The 17,666-nt window shown below is 42.4% G+C and overlaps 1 protein-coding gene across 3 annotated transcripts in view; it reads right to left on the bottom strand.

Annotated features, from left to right (window-relative positions):
• WDR27 (WD repeat domain 27) overlaps positions 1-17,666 on the bottom strand; it is a 201,909-nt gene that overhangs the window by 152,859 nt on the left and 31,384 nt on the right. For all 3 annotated transcript variants that reach the window (XR_008444265.1, XM_054021497.1, XM_054021498.1), the window contains exons 7-12: positions 15,387-15,457; positions 14,272-14,386; positions 13,460-13,592; positions 9,104-9,207; positions 8,606-8,673; positions 6,479-6,612 (exon numbers count right to left, since the gene is read on the bottom strand). Coding sequence is in view for 2 of the 3 variants with exons in the window: in XM_054021497.1 (XP_053877472.1) it covers positions 6,479-6,612; positions 8,606-8,673; positions 9,104-9,207; positions 13,460-13,592; positions 14,272-14,386; positions 15,387-15,457 (625 nt within the window). In the remaining variant the exon portion in view is untranslated. The remainder of the gene's footprint in view (positions 1-6,478; positions 6,613-8,605; positions 8,674-9,103; positions 9,208-13,459; positions 13,593-14,271; positions 14,387-15,386; positions 15,458-17,666) is intronic.

The raw sequence follows: 17,666 nt of genomic DNA, 5'->3' as shown, positions 1-17,666 counted from the left end.
TGCCCAATCAAGAAACACTTAACAGACAAGGGAACCTTGGAAAATTCCAATCCACATAAGAAGTTTACCTGGGGACATTCAAGGTAGCATGTAAGCAATGGTTGCCACTTGTAAGGAACTGGGTCATGCATGGACATGTGACTTGCCCATGTGACTCCAAAACTCCATCTTGGAGCTGGATTCTGCATAGGAGAGAGGAGGGGGTCTCCACCCACAAGAGAAAGTCTATTTAAGCCCTTGGGAGACCCTGCCATTTTGTCTTCAGCTCCACCCCAAAGGATACCTGAAAGAAACTGGAACAAAGGACAGTAACTACAGGGGTGTGAGTGATTGCTGGACCCAGACTAGAAGGCGGCTAGTCCATAAAAGAGGCTTATTGGAACATCTCTGAGGGTGAGATTTTATCTGTATTCAGCTTCTTACTGTATTAGGTGTAGACTTGCGTGTTTTATTTTATTTTGCTTGGTAATTCATTTTGTTCTGTCTGTTATTACTTGGAACACTCAAATCCTACTTTTTGTATTTAATAAAATCACTTTTTAATGCATTAATTAACCCAGAGTATGTATTAATACCTGGGGGGGCGGGGGCAAACAGCTGTGTATCTCTCTCGATCAGTGTTATAGAAGGCAAACAATTTATGAGTTTATCCTGTATAAGCTTAATACAGGGTAAAACGGATTTATTTGGGGTTTGAACAGCCTTGGGAGCTGGGCATCTGAGTGTCAGAGACAGGAACACTTCTTAAGGTGTTTTCAGTTAAGCCTGTAGCTTTTGGGGGACGTTGTTCAGACCTGGGTCTGTGTTTGTAGCAGGCTAGCGTGTCTGGCTCGAACCAGGCAGGGCACTGAAGTCCCAAACTGCCAGGGAAAGTGGGCTCAAAGGTAATCCCAGCACATCAGTTGGCAGTTCCCAAGGGGTTTTCTGTGATCCAACCCATCACAATAAGATCTTCATATTAGAATAAAATACTATAAGTTATATTTTTTGCTATCAGATAGAGACAGAGAAATACCAATTAGCGTTTTGCAAAGTGCAAATTTGAAGAATGCACAGTTGACTAAGTCCACCCCAAATGTATGGTGTTACAAGGACCACACAGGCACAGCCAAACCTGACCTAGGATTAGGACTCCCAAAACATTACTCTAAGACAGGGGTGGGCAAACTATGGCCCGCGAGGCTGTCCTGCCCGGCCCCTGAGCTCCTGGCCTAGGAGGCTCGCCCTCGGCCCCTCCCCTGCTGTCCTCCTCCCCCACAGCCTGAGCTCGCTCGCTCTGCCACCGGCGCAATGCTCTGGCTGGCGGGGCTGTGAGCTCCTGGGGCAGCGCAGCTGCAGAGCCCGGCCTGACCCAGTGCTCTGTGGTGGCGGCGGCGGCGGCAGCGTGGCCCGTCTCCAGCCGGGTGGTGTGGCTGGAACGCCCCCAGCGCTCCAGTCAGCATGGTAAGGGGGCAGGGGAGGTTGGATAGAGGGCAGGGGAGTTCGGGGTGGTGGTCAGGGGGCAGGGGTGTGGATGGTGGTTGGGGGAGGAACAGGGGGTTGAATGGGGACAGGAATCCCGGGGGGCAGTCAGGAAGGAGGAGGGATTGGATGGGGCAGCAGGGGGCAGGGAGAAGGGGTGGTTGGATGGGGAGGGGTCCCAGGGGGGGCAGTCAGGAATGAGAGGAGGGGTTGGATGGGGCGGCAGCGGTCTGGGGGCAGTCAGGGGACAGGAAGTGGGGTGTGTGGATGGGGCAGGGGTCCCAGAGGTGCCATTAGATAACAGGGGGGGTTGGATGGGGCAGGAGTCCCAGGGGGAGCAGATAGGAGGTGGGGGCTGGGCCAGGACACCCTCCCCTAACCGGCCCTCCATACTATTTACGAAACCTGATGCGGCTCTCAGGTCAAAAAGTTTGCCCGCCCCCGCTCTCAGAATTTTTTTTAAAAACCCAATTCATTGCTCATTTATTTGAACACTGACTGAAGAGTCCAAGACAGTATGGGTGAAGTGCTGGCCCTACTGAAACCAGTTGAAGGTCTGCCAAGGATTTCACCCACTATATTAGCTAAACTACAGTATTTTACAGTGATAGGCAAATGAGTAGATTAATAAGATGTGATCATGGAACAATATAACCTCTAATGTTTTTTAATCTGTGTATTTCAGATTTAGAATACAAATCCATAGTTCTGTACACTGAGAAAAAATGAGAGGTTACTCACCTTGTGCAGTAACTGGAGTTCTTCCAGATGTATCTCCTCCTCAGGCACTACGTTTTAGATGTGCTTACACCCCATGCACCTTTGAGCTGAGATTTTTGGTAGTACCACTTGTTCGGCTCACACCTTTGCCCTACAAATCCTTATACCCCGGACTGAAGCTATAAAGGGCTGTACAGTCAACGTGCCCTCAGTTCCTTCTCAACCGCAAAGTCCTCAAAGGAATCTCTGAAGCAAAGGGGAAGGAGGGCAGGTAGTGGAACACCCATGGGGACACACATCTCAAAGAACTCCAGTTACTGCACAGGGTGAGTAACCTCTCCTTCTTCAGGGGGCTTCACTTCAAGTGACTACTGAGCAGTAGCCACAGGTTGAGGATGGGGCTTCAGAGCCACATCCAAGACTGATAAAACTGCATTCCCAAAGGCGGTATCTGATCTTAAAGACTGGACTACAGCATAATGTCTGGAAAAGGTACATCTTGGGTATATACTGAAGTCCAAGTTGGAGCCTTGCAAATGTCCAGAATAGGAACACATTTGAGCAAGGCCATAGAGATAGAAATCTCGTGGAATGGACCAAGCCCCTAGAAGGAGGCTGAATGTCAGATGACCTGAAGCATGATACAGCACAATCAGAAGTCCCCAAGTCGAGCGACTCTGGGTGAAAACTGCTGAACCTTTAGATCTATCTGCAATGGACACAAACTGTCTGAGTAAATTCCCAAATTACCTGACTCTGCCCAGAAAAATGGCTAATGCCTTTCTAACATCCAACGTTTGTAATGAAGCATCCTCCCTGGACTGATAAGGTTTTGGGAAAAAGATGGGAAGATGTATGAGTTGATTAATATGAAACTCCTATGACACCTTGATTAAAATTTAAGATGGGGACATAAGGAAACTTTGTCCTTGAAAAATACTATAAACAGAGGGTCCTGTGGCACCTTTGAGACTAACAGAAGATTCAGACTAACACGGCTACCCCTCTGATACTTGATATCAACAGAGGGCCTTCCATGGGAGCCCCTATTTCTCCAACCCTTCATCCAGAGGCGATGTGGCCATCTTCATAGAAGAATTAATGAGGGAAGAGGTAGCCACTGAATCAAAAGGGAAGATTCATAAGGCATTTAAGTACAGATTCAAATCCCAAATTAGAGTGGGTTCCTTAACTTGAGTGAAAAGGTTCCGCAACCCTCTGAGAAACCTCACAGTTGTGGGATGAGCGAAAACTGAAATCCTTCAACTAGGGAATAAGAGGCTGCTATAATTGCTAGGTGTACCCTGATAGAACTTTTACATCATTTTTGTCTTTTTAAATTCTGGAAGGTAATCCAAAATATTGAGAAGGATGAGTTAACAGGTGGAAAATGTCTCTGATCACACCAAATGCTGAACCTCTTCAACTTGTTAAGTTACGTATATCTCATGGAATCTTTTCTACTGTTCAATAATACCTGTTGTACCTCCTCAGAACATGAAGTCTCTATTCCTATGAACCATCGAGAAGCCAAGCTTTGAGATGAAGGATCCTCGGGTAGGGTGAAACATCCGACGTGCTTCGTCAGAGAGAATAAGAGGAATGGACAGAGGAGCCATTGCCTGACAAACAGGTGAATTAGGTCTGTCTGGGCCATGTCAGAATTATTAATATGATCGTGGCCTTGTCATGCTTGATTTTGTTTACCACCCTCAGAAGCAGAGGTATCAGAGATGGCCTCTTGTCCACAGAATAAGAAAGACATCTCACACTGAGAGATGGTCTAATCACCCTTCCCGCCAAACAAAGTCATTCGCACTTCTTGTTGCTAATGATCTTGTAGCGGGATGGTCACCCGCTCCTGCTCTGAGGGGGTTAAAAACAGCCCTTGGAAAGGACGGGGGGGGGTGAGAGAAAACACCCTGGGCTGATTGGGGGAAGTAGCTGCAGCTGGGCCACGCCCCAATCAGAGCCCAGCTGGCCCTATAAAGGCCAGGGTGGCCAGACACTCAGCAGTCTCTCTGAGTGCAGAGAGAGAAGGGCCTGGCTGCAGGGAACTAGAGCAGAGTACCTGGGTGGAGCAGGGCTGGGGAAAGGCTGGGGAGCTCCAGGCTGCGGCCTAGTGTTAGGCCAGGAGGTACTGGGAGTTGCAGAGGGCAGCCTGGAGATAGGCCAAGGCAGCAGGCCCAAACCCAACCTTGCCTGTGATGAGTAGGCTGATACTGCAGTCTGCCCCAGGGAGTGGGGCTAGATGGTGACTGGCAGTAGCCTGACACTGAGGCGGGGTAGGGTAGTGAGTGGGGTTCCCCTGGGAGGAGAGACCTAGCGTGTGGGTACTGCCAGCGTGCAGCACCTCGAGCAAGGGGCACCGGGGTCCTGGGAGGGACACGGGGCCCAGAAGTAGAGAGCAAAGCAGATCACCGGCCTGCAGAGGGTGCTCCGGAGGCTGGGTTGAGCTAATTCCCTGAGAGACCAGCAGGAGGCGCCGCAGGGGTGAGTCCGCTCGTGTTACAGATCTATATCTGGAACTCCCCAAGTCAAAGATCTGATTGAGTATCTGAGAGTCCAACTCTCACTTGTAGTCTTGAAACTCCCACACAGACCTTATTTGGGTCTTTCCATCAACCGAGAGAATCGCAAACTTGACAAGGGACCAACACCAGCTTGCTCAGACTGTGTTTGTTTGGAGTCTAAACAGTCCAGAGCCAGCCCTGGAAACCTCAAAGGTGTAGCCTGGCACGAAGTGTCACAAAAGGTACATGCTGCCATGTGTCTGAGCAGTTGAAGAAAATTTCTTATTGATGTCTGTGTGCTGATTTGAATCATTGAGATTAAAGCTGTTAACATCAGGAACCTGACAGTGGGCAGGTAAGCCCTGGCTGATATTGCATCTAAGGAGGCCCCTATAAACTCTACCCATTGTACCAGGGTCAAAATAGATTTCTTGACGTTGACCTGCAACCCTAACTCACAGAACAGGGACTTTGCCATCCTTACTGCAGAGAGAACCTCACTGAAGATTTCAGGGTAGCAGCCGTGTTAGTACTCCTGTTCTTTTTGAGGATACAGACTAACAAATTTGTTAGTCTCTAAGGTGCCACAAGTACTCCCGTTCTTTTTTCACTGAAGATTGGCCCTTGAGTAGCCAGTCATCTAGACAGACATACAATTATCCCCAGTTGTTCGAGGTAAGCTGCAACCCCTGCTAACATCTTCCAAAACACCCTGGGGGCAGAAGAGAGACCAAATGGGAGCACTCAATACTGACAGTGATCTTGATCATCAAAAAGCAAAGGAATCGCTTGAGATGGATGAATGGTGATATGAAAATAGGTTTCCTGAAGATCAAGGGCCGACAACCAATACCCCAGTTACAATGATGGAATTATCACTGTGGGAGTCACCATCTTGAATTTTTGAGATTTCAAAAAGTTATTTAGGAGTCTTAGATTTAAAACCGGTCTCCATCCCCCGTTTTTTTTCAGGACCAGGAAACAGTTGGAGTAGAAGCCCCCTCCCTTCTGTGCTGAACTGGAACTTTTCTGTGGCTCCTATACGCAGAAGGGAGTCAACTTCCTGACTTCGCTAATGAGTCATTAGCGGAGTCCCTGATGAGCAACAGGGAGGGGGAAAAGAGGACAGCAGGAAGGGAGGAAAAATGGATGGATTACCCCAATCTTATAACTGATGGCCCGGGGGGAGGTGCTGGCCTGGATCTGATACTGAATGGAGAGAACGTTCCACCATTAAGAGTCAGAGTCTCATCTCTCAATTCTTTACAGGCAGAGCTAGGAAAGCAGAGCAAACGGAGCACTTTTGAGGGACATATGACTCCTCCAAGCAGCGGATGCACTGGGAATATCCGTCACTGACGAGGAGAACTTTCTGGCAAGAGAGGCACCGTTTGAAGCCTAGAGAGCCTGGCATACTCTAGAGCAACAGTGATCTGAGGAGAAGGGGGAAGGAATTGAGACTAACCCTTCAAAATACAAGCTAGTTAGCTCACTAGGTACATAGATAAGTAGGAAAGGTAATTAGTTTGTAGTTTTGAACAGAAAGGCACACTAACAATCTGTCTCAGGACGAAGCAGCAGAGAAGGAACTAAGGGTGGTTCAACTGCACAGCCCTATATAGTCTCAGTGCCGGGCAGGAGGATGTGTAGAGTGCACGCATGGGCCAAATGGGCTCTACCACCAAAGATCTCTGATCAAAGGTTCATGGAATATAAACACATCTGAAGTGGAGCACCTATGGGGACACTACTAGAACCATGAAATATTTGAAACCATCCCATACCTTGCAATAACTGAAAGCCTCTTCTCCTTTCCACATAAGAGAAAATCACTCTGCTGAGATCTCATCAAAGCAGCAAGGTTAATCTCCAGCAAAGCAATCGTATTTTCAAACATCGAGGTAAGCAAGCAGAAAACCTGCAGTGACAAGACCATGATGTAACAGTCCCTTCACTTCAAATTAAGCTATAACTCTAAATAAACGTTATTGATGACAGCAGAAAGTGAGGGATTATTCAATGCCATTCATGAAAACTGCAAATAAACCAGTAACTGTTAGATGGATTAGATAAAATCAAAGGGTTAAGCAGTACTCAGGAAGGCAGCCATTGTCTTCCTAAACATATGTTCAAACTGGTTAAGGAACTTAATTGCACCCCAAACTGGCCTGCATACCTGGGGTGAAGTGTGAACTCTAACCCCCTCTACATTCCTGATACCATAAAAGTAGCATGAAAAGGAAGTGTATCTTGGAGGAAATTCCGTGGGTTTTCAAGGAAGTAATTTATATCAAGATCCTGGGCTGCAGGGATGAGTGAGCAGAAGTCATCTTTAAAACAAAAACACTCCTGTTTTTAAGTAGGAATAAGGCCCTTGGCTCAGTTCACAGTCCTGTGGGCAACAAGCACTGCAGCAAATAGGCCATACCAGCAGGAAAAACCCACATGCCCTAAGTAACAGGTCATGCTTTCTTGATGTGGTGCACAAGCTGCCACATCATCAAATAACTTTCGGAGCTCTCTCAAAAAGATTGGAAGGGATCCTGCCCTGCAGCTTGCTTGGGAACAGGGCTGGCCTTACCACAAGGCAAACTGAGGTGGCCACCTCAGGTGTCAGACTGTGGGGGGGTGCCACTAGGACCCAGAGTGTAGAAAATTGTGTCTGCTGGTGGTGCATATGTATCCTCTCTGCTCTAGATGCACAGAGATGGTGGAGTGCTGTACTGGAGGAAGGAGGGCACAAGAGACATAACAGGTAGGCAGGAGAAAAGGTGAGCAGGAATAACAGAAAGCAGCAGGAGCTGCAGGGAGAGAGAGGAGAAGGAGGAGCTTCTTATGTACCTCTCTAGCACCCCCCAGGAGCCTGGACTAATTAACACCAGCTTCTCAGGGAGCTTCCTGTTTCCTGCTGCTTCCCTGAACCCATTTGAGGAGAACAATCAACTGAAGTAGTAGGAGCCAGTTAGGCCTTTAAGACGCTGATATCTTCCCTCACTCAGGCCCTCCTACCAGCCTGCTTATTTGTCCCCTTCAATTGACTGTTGAGAGCCACTATAGCTGGCACAGAACAGCAGTCAGAGTGAAAGAAGAAAATGCCCTTCTGGGACAGCATTCAGAAAAAGAAAACAAGCAAAGGAAGCTTTTCTATCTAAGCAGGAAGGAGCTCTCCTGAGATACATAGACACAGATGTTCACGGGGAGCCTTCCGGCCCCAGTGAGGACGTGAATGGTTAGGAGATGCCTGATCTTTCAGTTAGTCAGAGTGCAGGTGACATGGCAGCTACTGCAGCATCCATATCTCCATCTCAAATGGATGGAACCATGCTCATTCCTGAAGAAAAGTGTAGATCAGAGAAGAGTGTGGTGGAGGCGCAAGAAACAGCTGTGCTGAGTTTAGTTCCTTAAGTCTAGATGATCCAGGACTATGGACCCACTTGAGCAGTATCCTGAGGGACTTCCTTGTACTGCATGGGCCACAGCAAGTGAAAAATTTCATGTTCCCCAAAGACAATGAAAATAGAAGTTTCCATCCAACACATTACTGGCGCGAAATCCCCAATGGTGAGCACCTGCCTCATTTGTTGTTCCTGACATAACTGTCTGAGGTTCATATCAAAAACTAGAAACATCTATTTAAGTTTTTGTTACTAATAATAGTATATACGTGGTGGGGATTTTAAAGTTACTCATTGACTATACAGTGGAATCATCAGCCACCTTCAGTAAAAGTACTATACAATTCACAGCAAGTAAAACAAAATTTATTCAGCATGCTTTCAACATTTTGATAACAAAACTTTAGAAAATAAAACAGAGAAGTTTAAAAATAATTGAACAGTATTTGCACCATTCACCTGAAAGTTATTGAAACTTAATAACTTGTTTAATAAACATAGTAATTGTGTGCTTACCTTCCCATTAACTGCCTTCCTCATTAATGCGCATGATCCAGCAAACTGAATGGTGAGGCCACTGTAATCTTTACCAGAAAAATTGTAAAATTGTATTGTCCTTTTTTTAAACAGGAAATTAAATCAGAGAAAATATTGAGTGCAAATCACTTCTGTACTAATTTTACACCAGTGTAACTCCATTGTCTTCAGTAAAGATACTCCCAGTTTACATCAGTAAAAGTGCAACATGAACAAAGCCCTTATGTCTAATAATCATAAATAAATTATAAAATTAGATGCAAATTCATTACTAATTATTTCATAACAGTGTGCTAGTGCAACTGATCAGCACAACTAGGAAAAGGGACAGCATGTGAATTATAACCATGTATTGATCAGGAGCCCTGGCTTTCAGCCCTATGCAACCATTTTTGCATACAAATCCTTATATCATTCACATCAGATCAGAGGGAAAAAATAAATACTTATGAATCATATCAAACTGTATGATCATACCTTTATAATGTAAAACTGCTTCTAATTCAAAGTTTGCCAAGTTAATTATGAACAAACCAGTAGAGCTTCCTATCCACAAACATCTGGCATTTACAGCAGGAAAACTAATTGTAAACGGAAGAAAAAGAGTTATCTGTACATTTTCCTTTTTATCACTTAAGATACACACAAACTGCTTTGTTCAAGCATTCTATTCCCCATTCCACCACCACACAAAGAAAACTGGCATCCCAAAAAAATGAAACTGGGCATTACAATGTTAAATGGAGATTTTTTGAAAATACAAGTAAATTAGAAAATTTGACAGGCTTTGAGAAGTAAGAATAGAAATATTTATGATTTTCTGTAACGGCTCAAAATGTTTAGGTTCTGAAAGAGAGAAGCCAAACTAATCATAATACAGTACAAGCAAACAGAAAAGATGAATGGGAAAAAGCAGATGGTGTTTTTAATATGGACTTTTTACTTCTATGTATTTGTTTCTTTTATGGTGGTGAATCAACATTTACTACAATTCCTGAAATATAACAGTTACAGTGTGGTAATTTTTTTGTATTTCTAAGATTTCTACTAATGTATTTTCAATTTTAAGTCTTCCTCCTACTCAGCTTACTATGACTGGGAAGTTTCTTATCTCTTGGAGTGACATCCTAAGAGTAGAACTGGTCAGAAATTTTCCATTGGAAAATGCTGATTTGATGGAATTGAAATGTTCCAAGGAAACATGCCAGTTATGTCAACATTTTCAGTGGAAGCCACATAGGCTGGCAAGCTGGCCTGCCTGATCTGCCTCCCACCTGCCAACTTGAGTAGGCAGGTTGGCAGAAAATCAGAATCCCCAGCTAGCCTGCTCCCCAGTTGCCCACCTAGTGGGCATGCTGCCTGGCTCCCCAGATGCCCACCTGGCAGGCAGGCAGCCCCAGAATTCTAGCTGGCTGGCTTCTGGGTGGGCTCCCTGTTTTTCTATATTATACCAACCATAACAGAAAATTATCAATTACTAAACAAAATACCAGTTAGACCCATTACAAGTGACCAGGTAGAATACCGGTTGAACAAACCAAGTACCAATTAAAAACAATTAGAATATCAATTACTAATTCTAATACCAAGTAGCCATTGCAGTACTAATTACCAGTTAGCAATTTATATCAAAATATATAATATAATCATAAACATATTTATATTATGATATGTCAAAATACTCAAACATTGAGACTTTTATATTATATTATAAACATATATAACTAAAGTCTAATTGACAATCAAAACCAAATGATTTTGATAGTATTGAAATAAAATGTAGATAATGTCAAAACAAAATGTCATTTCAATTTATTTGAAACCAAATTAGGGGATTTTGTTCTGCAGGAAGTTTCAAAATGTCTGGGGTTTTTTTTGTTTTTTTGTTTTGTTATGATTCTTAAAAATATATAGAGACACATTTTGGAATTCCTCGCACAACAGGAATTTCAGTTTCTAAACAGGTTTATCTAACAGACATTTGCGAATGCTACTGTCAGACTAATAAGAGGTTAATAAAACAGCAGGCAACCACCAGTTTCTCTTTCACAAAGTTTCTAGTACACAACCTATATGATCTCCACTGATCCTGTGACCAATAGTCCTGGCATTACTCCCTAAATCAGATATCTAGTATCCTGTCATGATTTTGTTCTTACCAAGCAACTATAATGCCAAATTTTCTGAATTCTTTTGCTTAATATTTAGGATATTTTCTATGTACATGTATGTAACGTTCATTTACAAATACTTCTTAAGTATTAATATTGCTGCATAGACTTTAGTGAACCATAATAAATGCAAGACCCATTAAGGAGTACAGAAAGTTGTCATATTTGCATTGTAATAGCCAAATAAAATAGGGGCAAGAACTATACTCTGTGGGGAAAATATTTTCCTGCAGAAAGTCCTCAAATATTTTGCAAAACCTTCTTCGTAAAATCCCAAACTTCTCCAGGTTCTCTCATTCCTCCAATAATATCGAAGCAATGCAGTCAACATGCTCATGTTTTTGGTGGATCTTTGTGGACGACTCTCTTCCTCACTAACATACATTTTTACACATGAAATTGAAGATTTAATAGCAAAGTGTTTTTTCTAGACTGGGTGCTTTGTCAGATCTGCACTTATCCTTTTGCTTTTCAGAGTAAACTATAAGTTCCTTCAGCACCACCCATTAAGAATCTGATCAAGAGCCAATTGGCTTAGGGAATCTTTCCACTGACATCAATGGGCTTTCTATCAGACCCTAAAAGGAAGGCTGAGAAGATTGTACAGTTTTCCAATACTTCAGGAAATAAAAGTCTAAGATGTAATCAGTGAAAATGTAGTAACAAAGTCAGCAAAAAAAAAAAATAATAATAAAACCAATGATGCTCCAAGACCCCGTTCAAAATTATAGGAAAAAAACAGAAGGCAACCATGAAAGACTGAATGGTGTTCTAACACCAAATTACTGAGACTACTTGTTCAGTAAAATACTACTCAACACAAATAAGGATGACTGACTCTGGCCTGCTATTATCTATTTAAAAAAATAATAATCAGGATTTGCTCTCTTTCTGTTTATTCCCCTCCTTGTGCCACTACCAGAGAGTGTGTGTGGGAGTGGGGTGGGGGCGGTAAGAGCACCAAACTGGGTTTAAAATGGAATTTAAAATAAAGAATATAATTTCACCACTTGACAGTGCTAAACCAAAATAACACAGTAAGCTTTATTATTATTGCATTTTGCAATAATTGAGAGGAACAATGTAAAATCTCTATGTAAAAAGAATATATGCAAACACTATGCATATTCATATATACCCTTAATTTTACCCACCTATAACGTGAACCCAGCAAAGAAAGATATCTTTGGACATAATCAGGATATGAGAAGAGGAGAACTGGCATGAATTAAGGAAAATGCCACCCTAACAAAGCCAGAACAAACCTAGAATGTCCACATGTGTGTTAAGGCAGTAACACTGGCAATTTTATAAAATGAAATCCACTACTCAAACACAGAAGGCAAGGGACCAGACTGATCTGTTGCAATTTCAGCTACTACTCTTATGGAAAGAGCTATAATTGAACTGCAAGGCAATAATCCCAAAGAATGAGAAATGTGCTTAGGAAAAATATAAAAACTTGTTTATGACAAAGACTAACAATGTTTTGATGTCAAAATAAACAAACACCTGGATCAACATTTTAAAAAAAAAATGTATTCCAAATAGAGATAAAATTTAGCAAAAGCTCATTTTCACTGCTGTTAACCCGGCAGAGAAAATAAAACTATCAGAAAGGGCGGCTGGATTCTATTCCTTTTTGTACATCAACAAAATAGTTTATAGAGTCCAACTGCAAGGCCAGTGAGTTACACCTTTACAGCCCCACTGAGAGCAATGAGATTACACAAGTGTTGCCATGGGCACCGTTTGGCCTGGAGAACTTTTCTCACTGTCAACAATGCGTGAGAAGGAAAGAACCAAGCATGACTTTTAGATACCAAGATGAGTTTGCAGTGCTGGTACACCTCTACCCCTATATAACGCTGTCCTCGGGAGCCAAAAAAATCTTACTGCGTTATAGGTGAAACCGCATTATATCGAACTTGCTTTTATCCGGCAGCCCCGTCCCCCCGGAGCACTGCATTATATCCGAATTCGTGTTATATCGGGTCGCGTTATATCGGGGTAGAAGTGTACTTGTAAAAAGTTTTTTTCTTTTTAATCTGCAAACAGAGCACTGTTGATTTGGAAACAGAGAGATCATAAAAATCTATCAGAGGGGTAGCTGTGTTAGTCTGGATCTGTAAAAAGCAACAGAGGGTTCTGTGGCACCTTTAAGACTAACAGATGTATTGGAGCATAAGCTTTCGTGGGTGAATACCCACTTCGTCAGACACATGCTCTAATACATCTGTTAGTCTTAAAGGTGCCACAGGACTCTCTGTTGCTTTTTATCATAAAAATGGAATCTCATAATACCTCTTTAAAAAAAAAAGAATTACTTTTCAGAGTAGAAGCTAATTTTGTATTTTGTAAATTATTTTATATATTCCGCTTAAGTAAGAATAAATTACTAGGGCTTGCATCTCACTGAATGAACAAACTAAGCCCGGGCTGGGATGATTTAGTTGGGAATTGGTCCTGCTTTGAGCAGGGGGTTGGACTAGATGACCTCTTGAGGTCCCTTCCAACCCTGATATTCTATGATTCTATGATTCTATGTTACTATTGTATCATGAAATTAGAATAACCTGCAATTAAAGTAATTTGAGAGCCAAAATCAAATTGCTGGGCATGGTTTTCAGCCAAATAGTCAATGATAATTTATTGCACTTACAAGTTTTCTTCTTTGCCTAAATTTATTGATTGGTCACAGTGTTCAATTCTGAGGACTGGCAATGTTGTTTCCACTGTTTCTTCTGGTCTCCTGTCATTTGTGAGGTACAGCTTAGAAAACTTCTGTATTTGATCTAAAGAAGACAGACATCGACTATTATCAGACTAGTGAAATGGATCAAAAGTGACTGAAATGGAATAAAGAAGTAAAAAGGTTAGCACAGTGGTAGCACAATGTACTAGCATGAAGAGGGATCACATTTAGAGGCCTTTGCTCCTGTAGATGGGAATACCAGAGCCAGCACACTAGAAATACCTCATCCCTCTCTGAAACACCACCACTCTATTTTGCTATTTTACGGTGACTGGTCTCAGAAACCTAGTCCTGCCATTATCAGATAGAAACAGTCACTATGCCGTAGAGACACTGAGGTGGAAGGAAAAGCAAATAGCACAAATAAAGATTCTTAGAACTTCAGAGGAATTAACAAATGTTTATTCCAGTTATACAAGTGACAAATAACTCAACAGGACCCAATTCTCCTCTCCTTTGAAGCCTCTGGTAAATCTCTTACTGCCTTCAATGAGAACAGTATCTAATCCACAAAGTACAGCATTTGATATACACAAACAAAGGGCAACCTTTGTCCTCCTAGATACACGTGCTTAACTCCTATTGAATTCAGTGAGAACTGTACATGAAAATCTGATGGCAGAATTCAACTAATGGTGCTTATAAAGAGAATACATTCAGTAGCATACAATAAGAATTAAAGCATAACATAGAAAAGTGTTCTAGAAACATCACAATACCTAATTGTTGTCTAGATTTTCCTGTTTTGCTGTAGAATTTATCTCGCTCTTTCTTTAAGTTTATATGTACCACACAACGGTACTGATGTCCACTGAGCAAACTGAAGATCCAAAGCTGAAGGAGGAGGACAGAATCAGTCACAGCATCAGCTTTTTGACACGGACGATAACACTCATTCACAGTGTGGAGTTAATAATTAGGTTGATAAAACACTAAATAACAAATTAATACCATTTACCCCTCACACTGGCGCATCTCATTGCTTAAACAGCATATTTTAGGAAATTTTAATATCACAAGTGCAGAATTTATAACACAAAGAGTCAATCACATGTATTCATGTTTTAACAATACCAAGGAAGATTTTCAAAGGCCAGAAGGCAGTAAGAAGCCTAACCCCCATTGACTTTCAATGGGAGTTGGGTGTCTAACTGCTGTTTGTACCTTTGAAAATCTCCCCCATCATCTTTTTGAAATGATTATAAATTGTTACAGAAACCTTTGGAAACTTGCATGCGATATCTCATTGGCTCATATATGTCCTTTATTGCTTACACTTTCTAGACACTACAACAGTCTAGCCTTTCATTTTCTCCACACTCCTCTGAACTGGTGCAGTGGGTGAATAAAGCATTTTATGGCTATAGCAAGATGTTTTTTAAAAAACAAACAAACAATCTTAAAGATTGACTAAACTACAAATTACCACAGATCTCAATTTGCAAAGATTCCCAGCAAGACTCGCCCATATACTTCTAGCTTAGAGTTATGCTGACTGGCCAATAAATAAAAAAATTAATTGATTTTCACACCTCATTTTAAAACAAACTTGCAACTTCTCAGTCTGCATACACAGTATATTCTATTACCGATATGTGATTTTAAACAGCTTTAACAATGTATTTAGAAAAGTTTTTCCATTTAGTTTTAAAGCTCAGTTCTATGCTATCAGTAATCAAAATTAAGGTTTAGAGCAGTGAATTATGCTAATTAAAGTTGTCTTTGGAACAATTCCAAATACAGAGATTGTGACACTTCCTGATACACAGGATGTTCCTAAATGTTTTGATATTTTGACAGAAATTAATGTTTACAGCATTTGCTTGATTCTCACCTGCCCATCAGCACATCCTGTAATAATCTGTTTATTTTCTTCATCAATGAACAGACTTAGCAAAGGAAATGCTGTTAAAAAAAATGCAGTTATTTTTATAATACACATAAATCAGATTTTATATTTAAAAATATGGTGCCAATTCAGTCAATGGGCCATAAGCACATGCTAATGTGCCTTCTCAAATTGTGGTAAAAGAAAACAAAACAGCTCCTTTCATCATGTGTGTATCCTAATTAGAATAAAAATGAGCATAAATAGCATGGAAATGCCATGTATTGTGATTGTCCTAAGAAAATATTAACACAGCATTTATGTAAAAGCTATTACAGTATGCACACACAATGGGAAGACTCCCTTGTGCCATACATAACATCTCATGAATGACAAGAACAAGGTGCTCAGATATAATGGGGACTAGTATAACATAAAATACCTATATGTACCAAATGAGATGGCATTAATTCAAGCATGTCACTAATACTAACACAAATAAAATGTGCATATGCAATACCTTTAGTTAGGCAAGTTATATTTTACGCAAGTAGGCCAAAAATTTCTAACTTGGCACTAAATCTGTATTTTCAGGGATGCTGCAGTTCCCACCAACTTCAAATTTGCAAATTAAGGCCTAGTATTTACCGGCTAACTGTGCTATTTTGAGTATATCAACCCACAAAGGTGGACACTTATTTTTTCCTTAGTGTGAAGAGGAGGTTACTCACCCTGTGCAGTAACTGACGTTCTTCGAGATGAGTGTCCCTGTGGGTGCTCCACTCTAGGTGTTGGTGCGTCCCTGCGCCTTCACTCGGAGACTTTTCGTAGCAGTACTCGTACTGGCCACACATGCGCAGAGGCTGCCCCCCGCAGTGAGTCTAGGATAATAGACTCACTGCGCATGCGTGGCCAATCTCCTCAGTTCCTTCTCTACAACGGAGGCTACCCCAACTCTGAAGTAGAGGGGAGGAGGGTGGGTAGTGGAGCACCCACAGGGACACTCATCTCGAAGAACGTCAGTTACTGCACAGGGTGAGTAACCTCCTCTTCTTCGAGAGAGATGTCCCTGTGGGTGCTCCACTCTAGGTGACTTAAAAGCCGTGTATCTTAAGGAGGTAGGGACTTCGGATCTGATAGGAACACCATTGATAGTACAGCCCTGCCCAAACGTATATCAGATAGAGGGCCTTGAGTAAGGGCATAGTGTTTAACAAAAGTGTGCTCAGAGGACCAGGTAGCTGCTTTACAGATATCAGCCAGGGGAACTTTGCGTAAGAATGCTACAGAGGCAGCCATAGATCTAGTGGAGTGTGTTCTGATGCCGTCTGGAGGTGTAACTTTCTTCATCTGATAGCACAACCGGATGCACAGAGAAATCCAGTTCGAAAGTCTCTGGGTAGAAATAGGTGTACCTCTGGAACGCTCCGCGATGGAAACAAAAAGTCTGGAAGAATTTCTAAAAGGTTTGGTTCTATCCAAATAGAAGGACAAGGCCCTGCGTACATCTAGTGTATGCATTGAGGCTTCGAACGAGTTCGCATGTGGCTTCGGGAAAAAGGTTGGTAAGTGAATCGGCTCATTAATGTGGAACGAGGAGTGTACTTTAGGAAGAAAATTGGGGTGTAACCTGAAGGTAACCTTGTCTTTGAAAAATATCGTATATGGTGGGTCTGCCATAAGAGCTGCTATTTCTCCTGCCCGCCTGGCGGAGGTAATTGCCACTAAAAATGCTGTTTTCATCGAAAGGTGTAAAAGGGAACACGTGGCTAGGGGTTCAAATGGTTGTTGGGTTAGGCAAGAAAGAACTAGATGAAGGTCCCACGGGGTGGTGGGTGGTTTTATGTCTGGGTATAGGGTTTGGAGTCCCTTGAGGAAGCGCTTGGTGATAGGATGAGCAAATACGGAAGTACCCTCAATTTTGTCATGAAAAGTTGTAATAGCAGCTAAATGGACCCTGATGGAACTGGAAGAAAGGCCGGATTGCTTAAGGTCCAATAGGTAGTCAAGTATGAGCGGAAGAGGTGCTGACGTGGGACTAAGTTGTTTAGTTGAACACCAGTGCGTGAATCGTTTCCACTTACATAGATAGGTGGTGCGAGTAGATTGTGTTCTGCTATGCAGGAGCACTCTTTGAACTTGTTCAGAACAATCTAGTTCATTTTGGGAGAACCATGTAGGAACCATGCTTTGAGGTGGAGCATGGATAAGTTGGGGTGGAGAAAACGGCCGTGTTGTTGTGATAGGAGGTTCGGAATGAGAGGCAAGGGGATTGGTGGTCGAATG

Source organism: Malaclemys terrapin, chromosome 3 (assembly GCF_027887155.1).
Source record: "Malaclemys terrapin pileata isolate rMalTer1 chromosome 3, rMalTer1.hap1, whole genome shotgun sequence".
Lineage (NCBI taxonomy): Eukaryota > Metazoa > Chordata > Testudines > Emydidae > Malaclemys > Malaclemys terrapin.
This window is presented reverse-complemented; position numbering and strand designations above follow the sequence as displayed.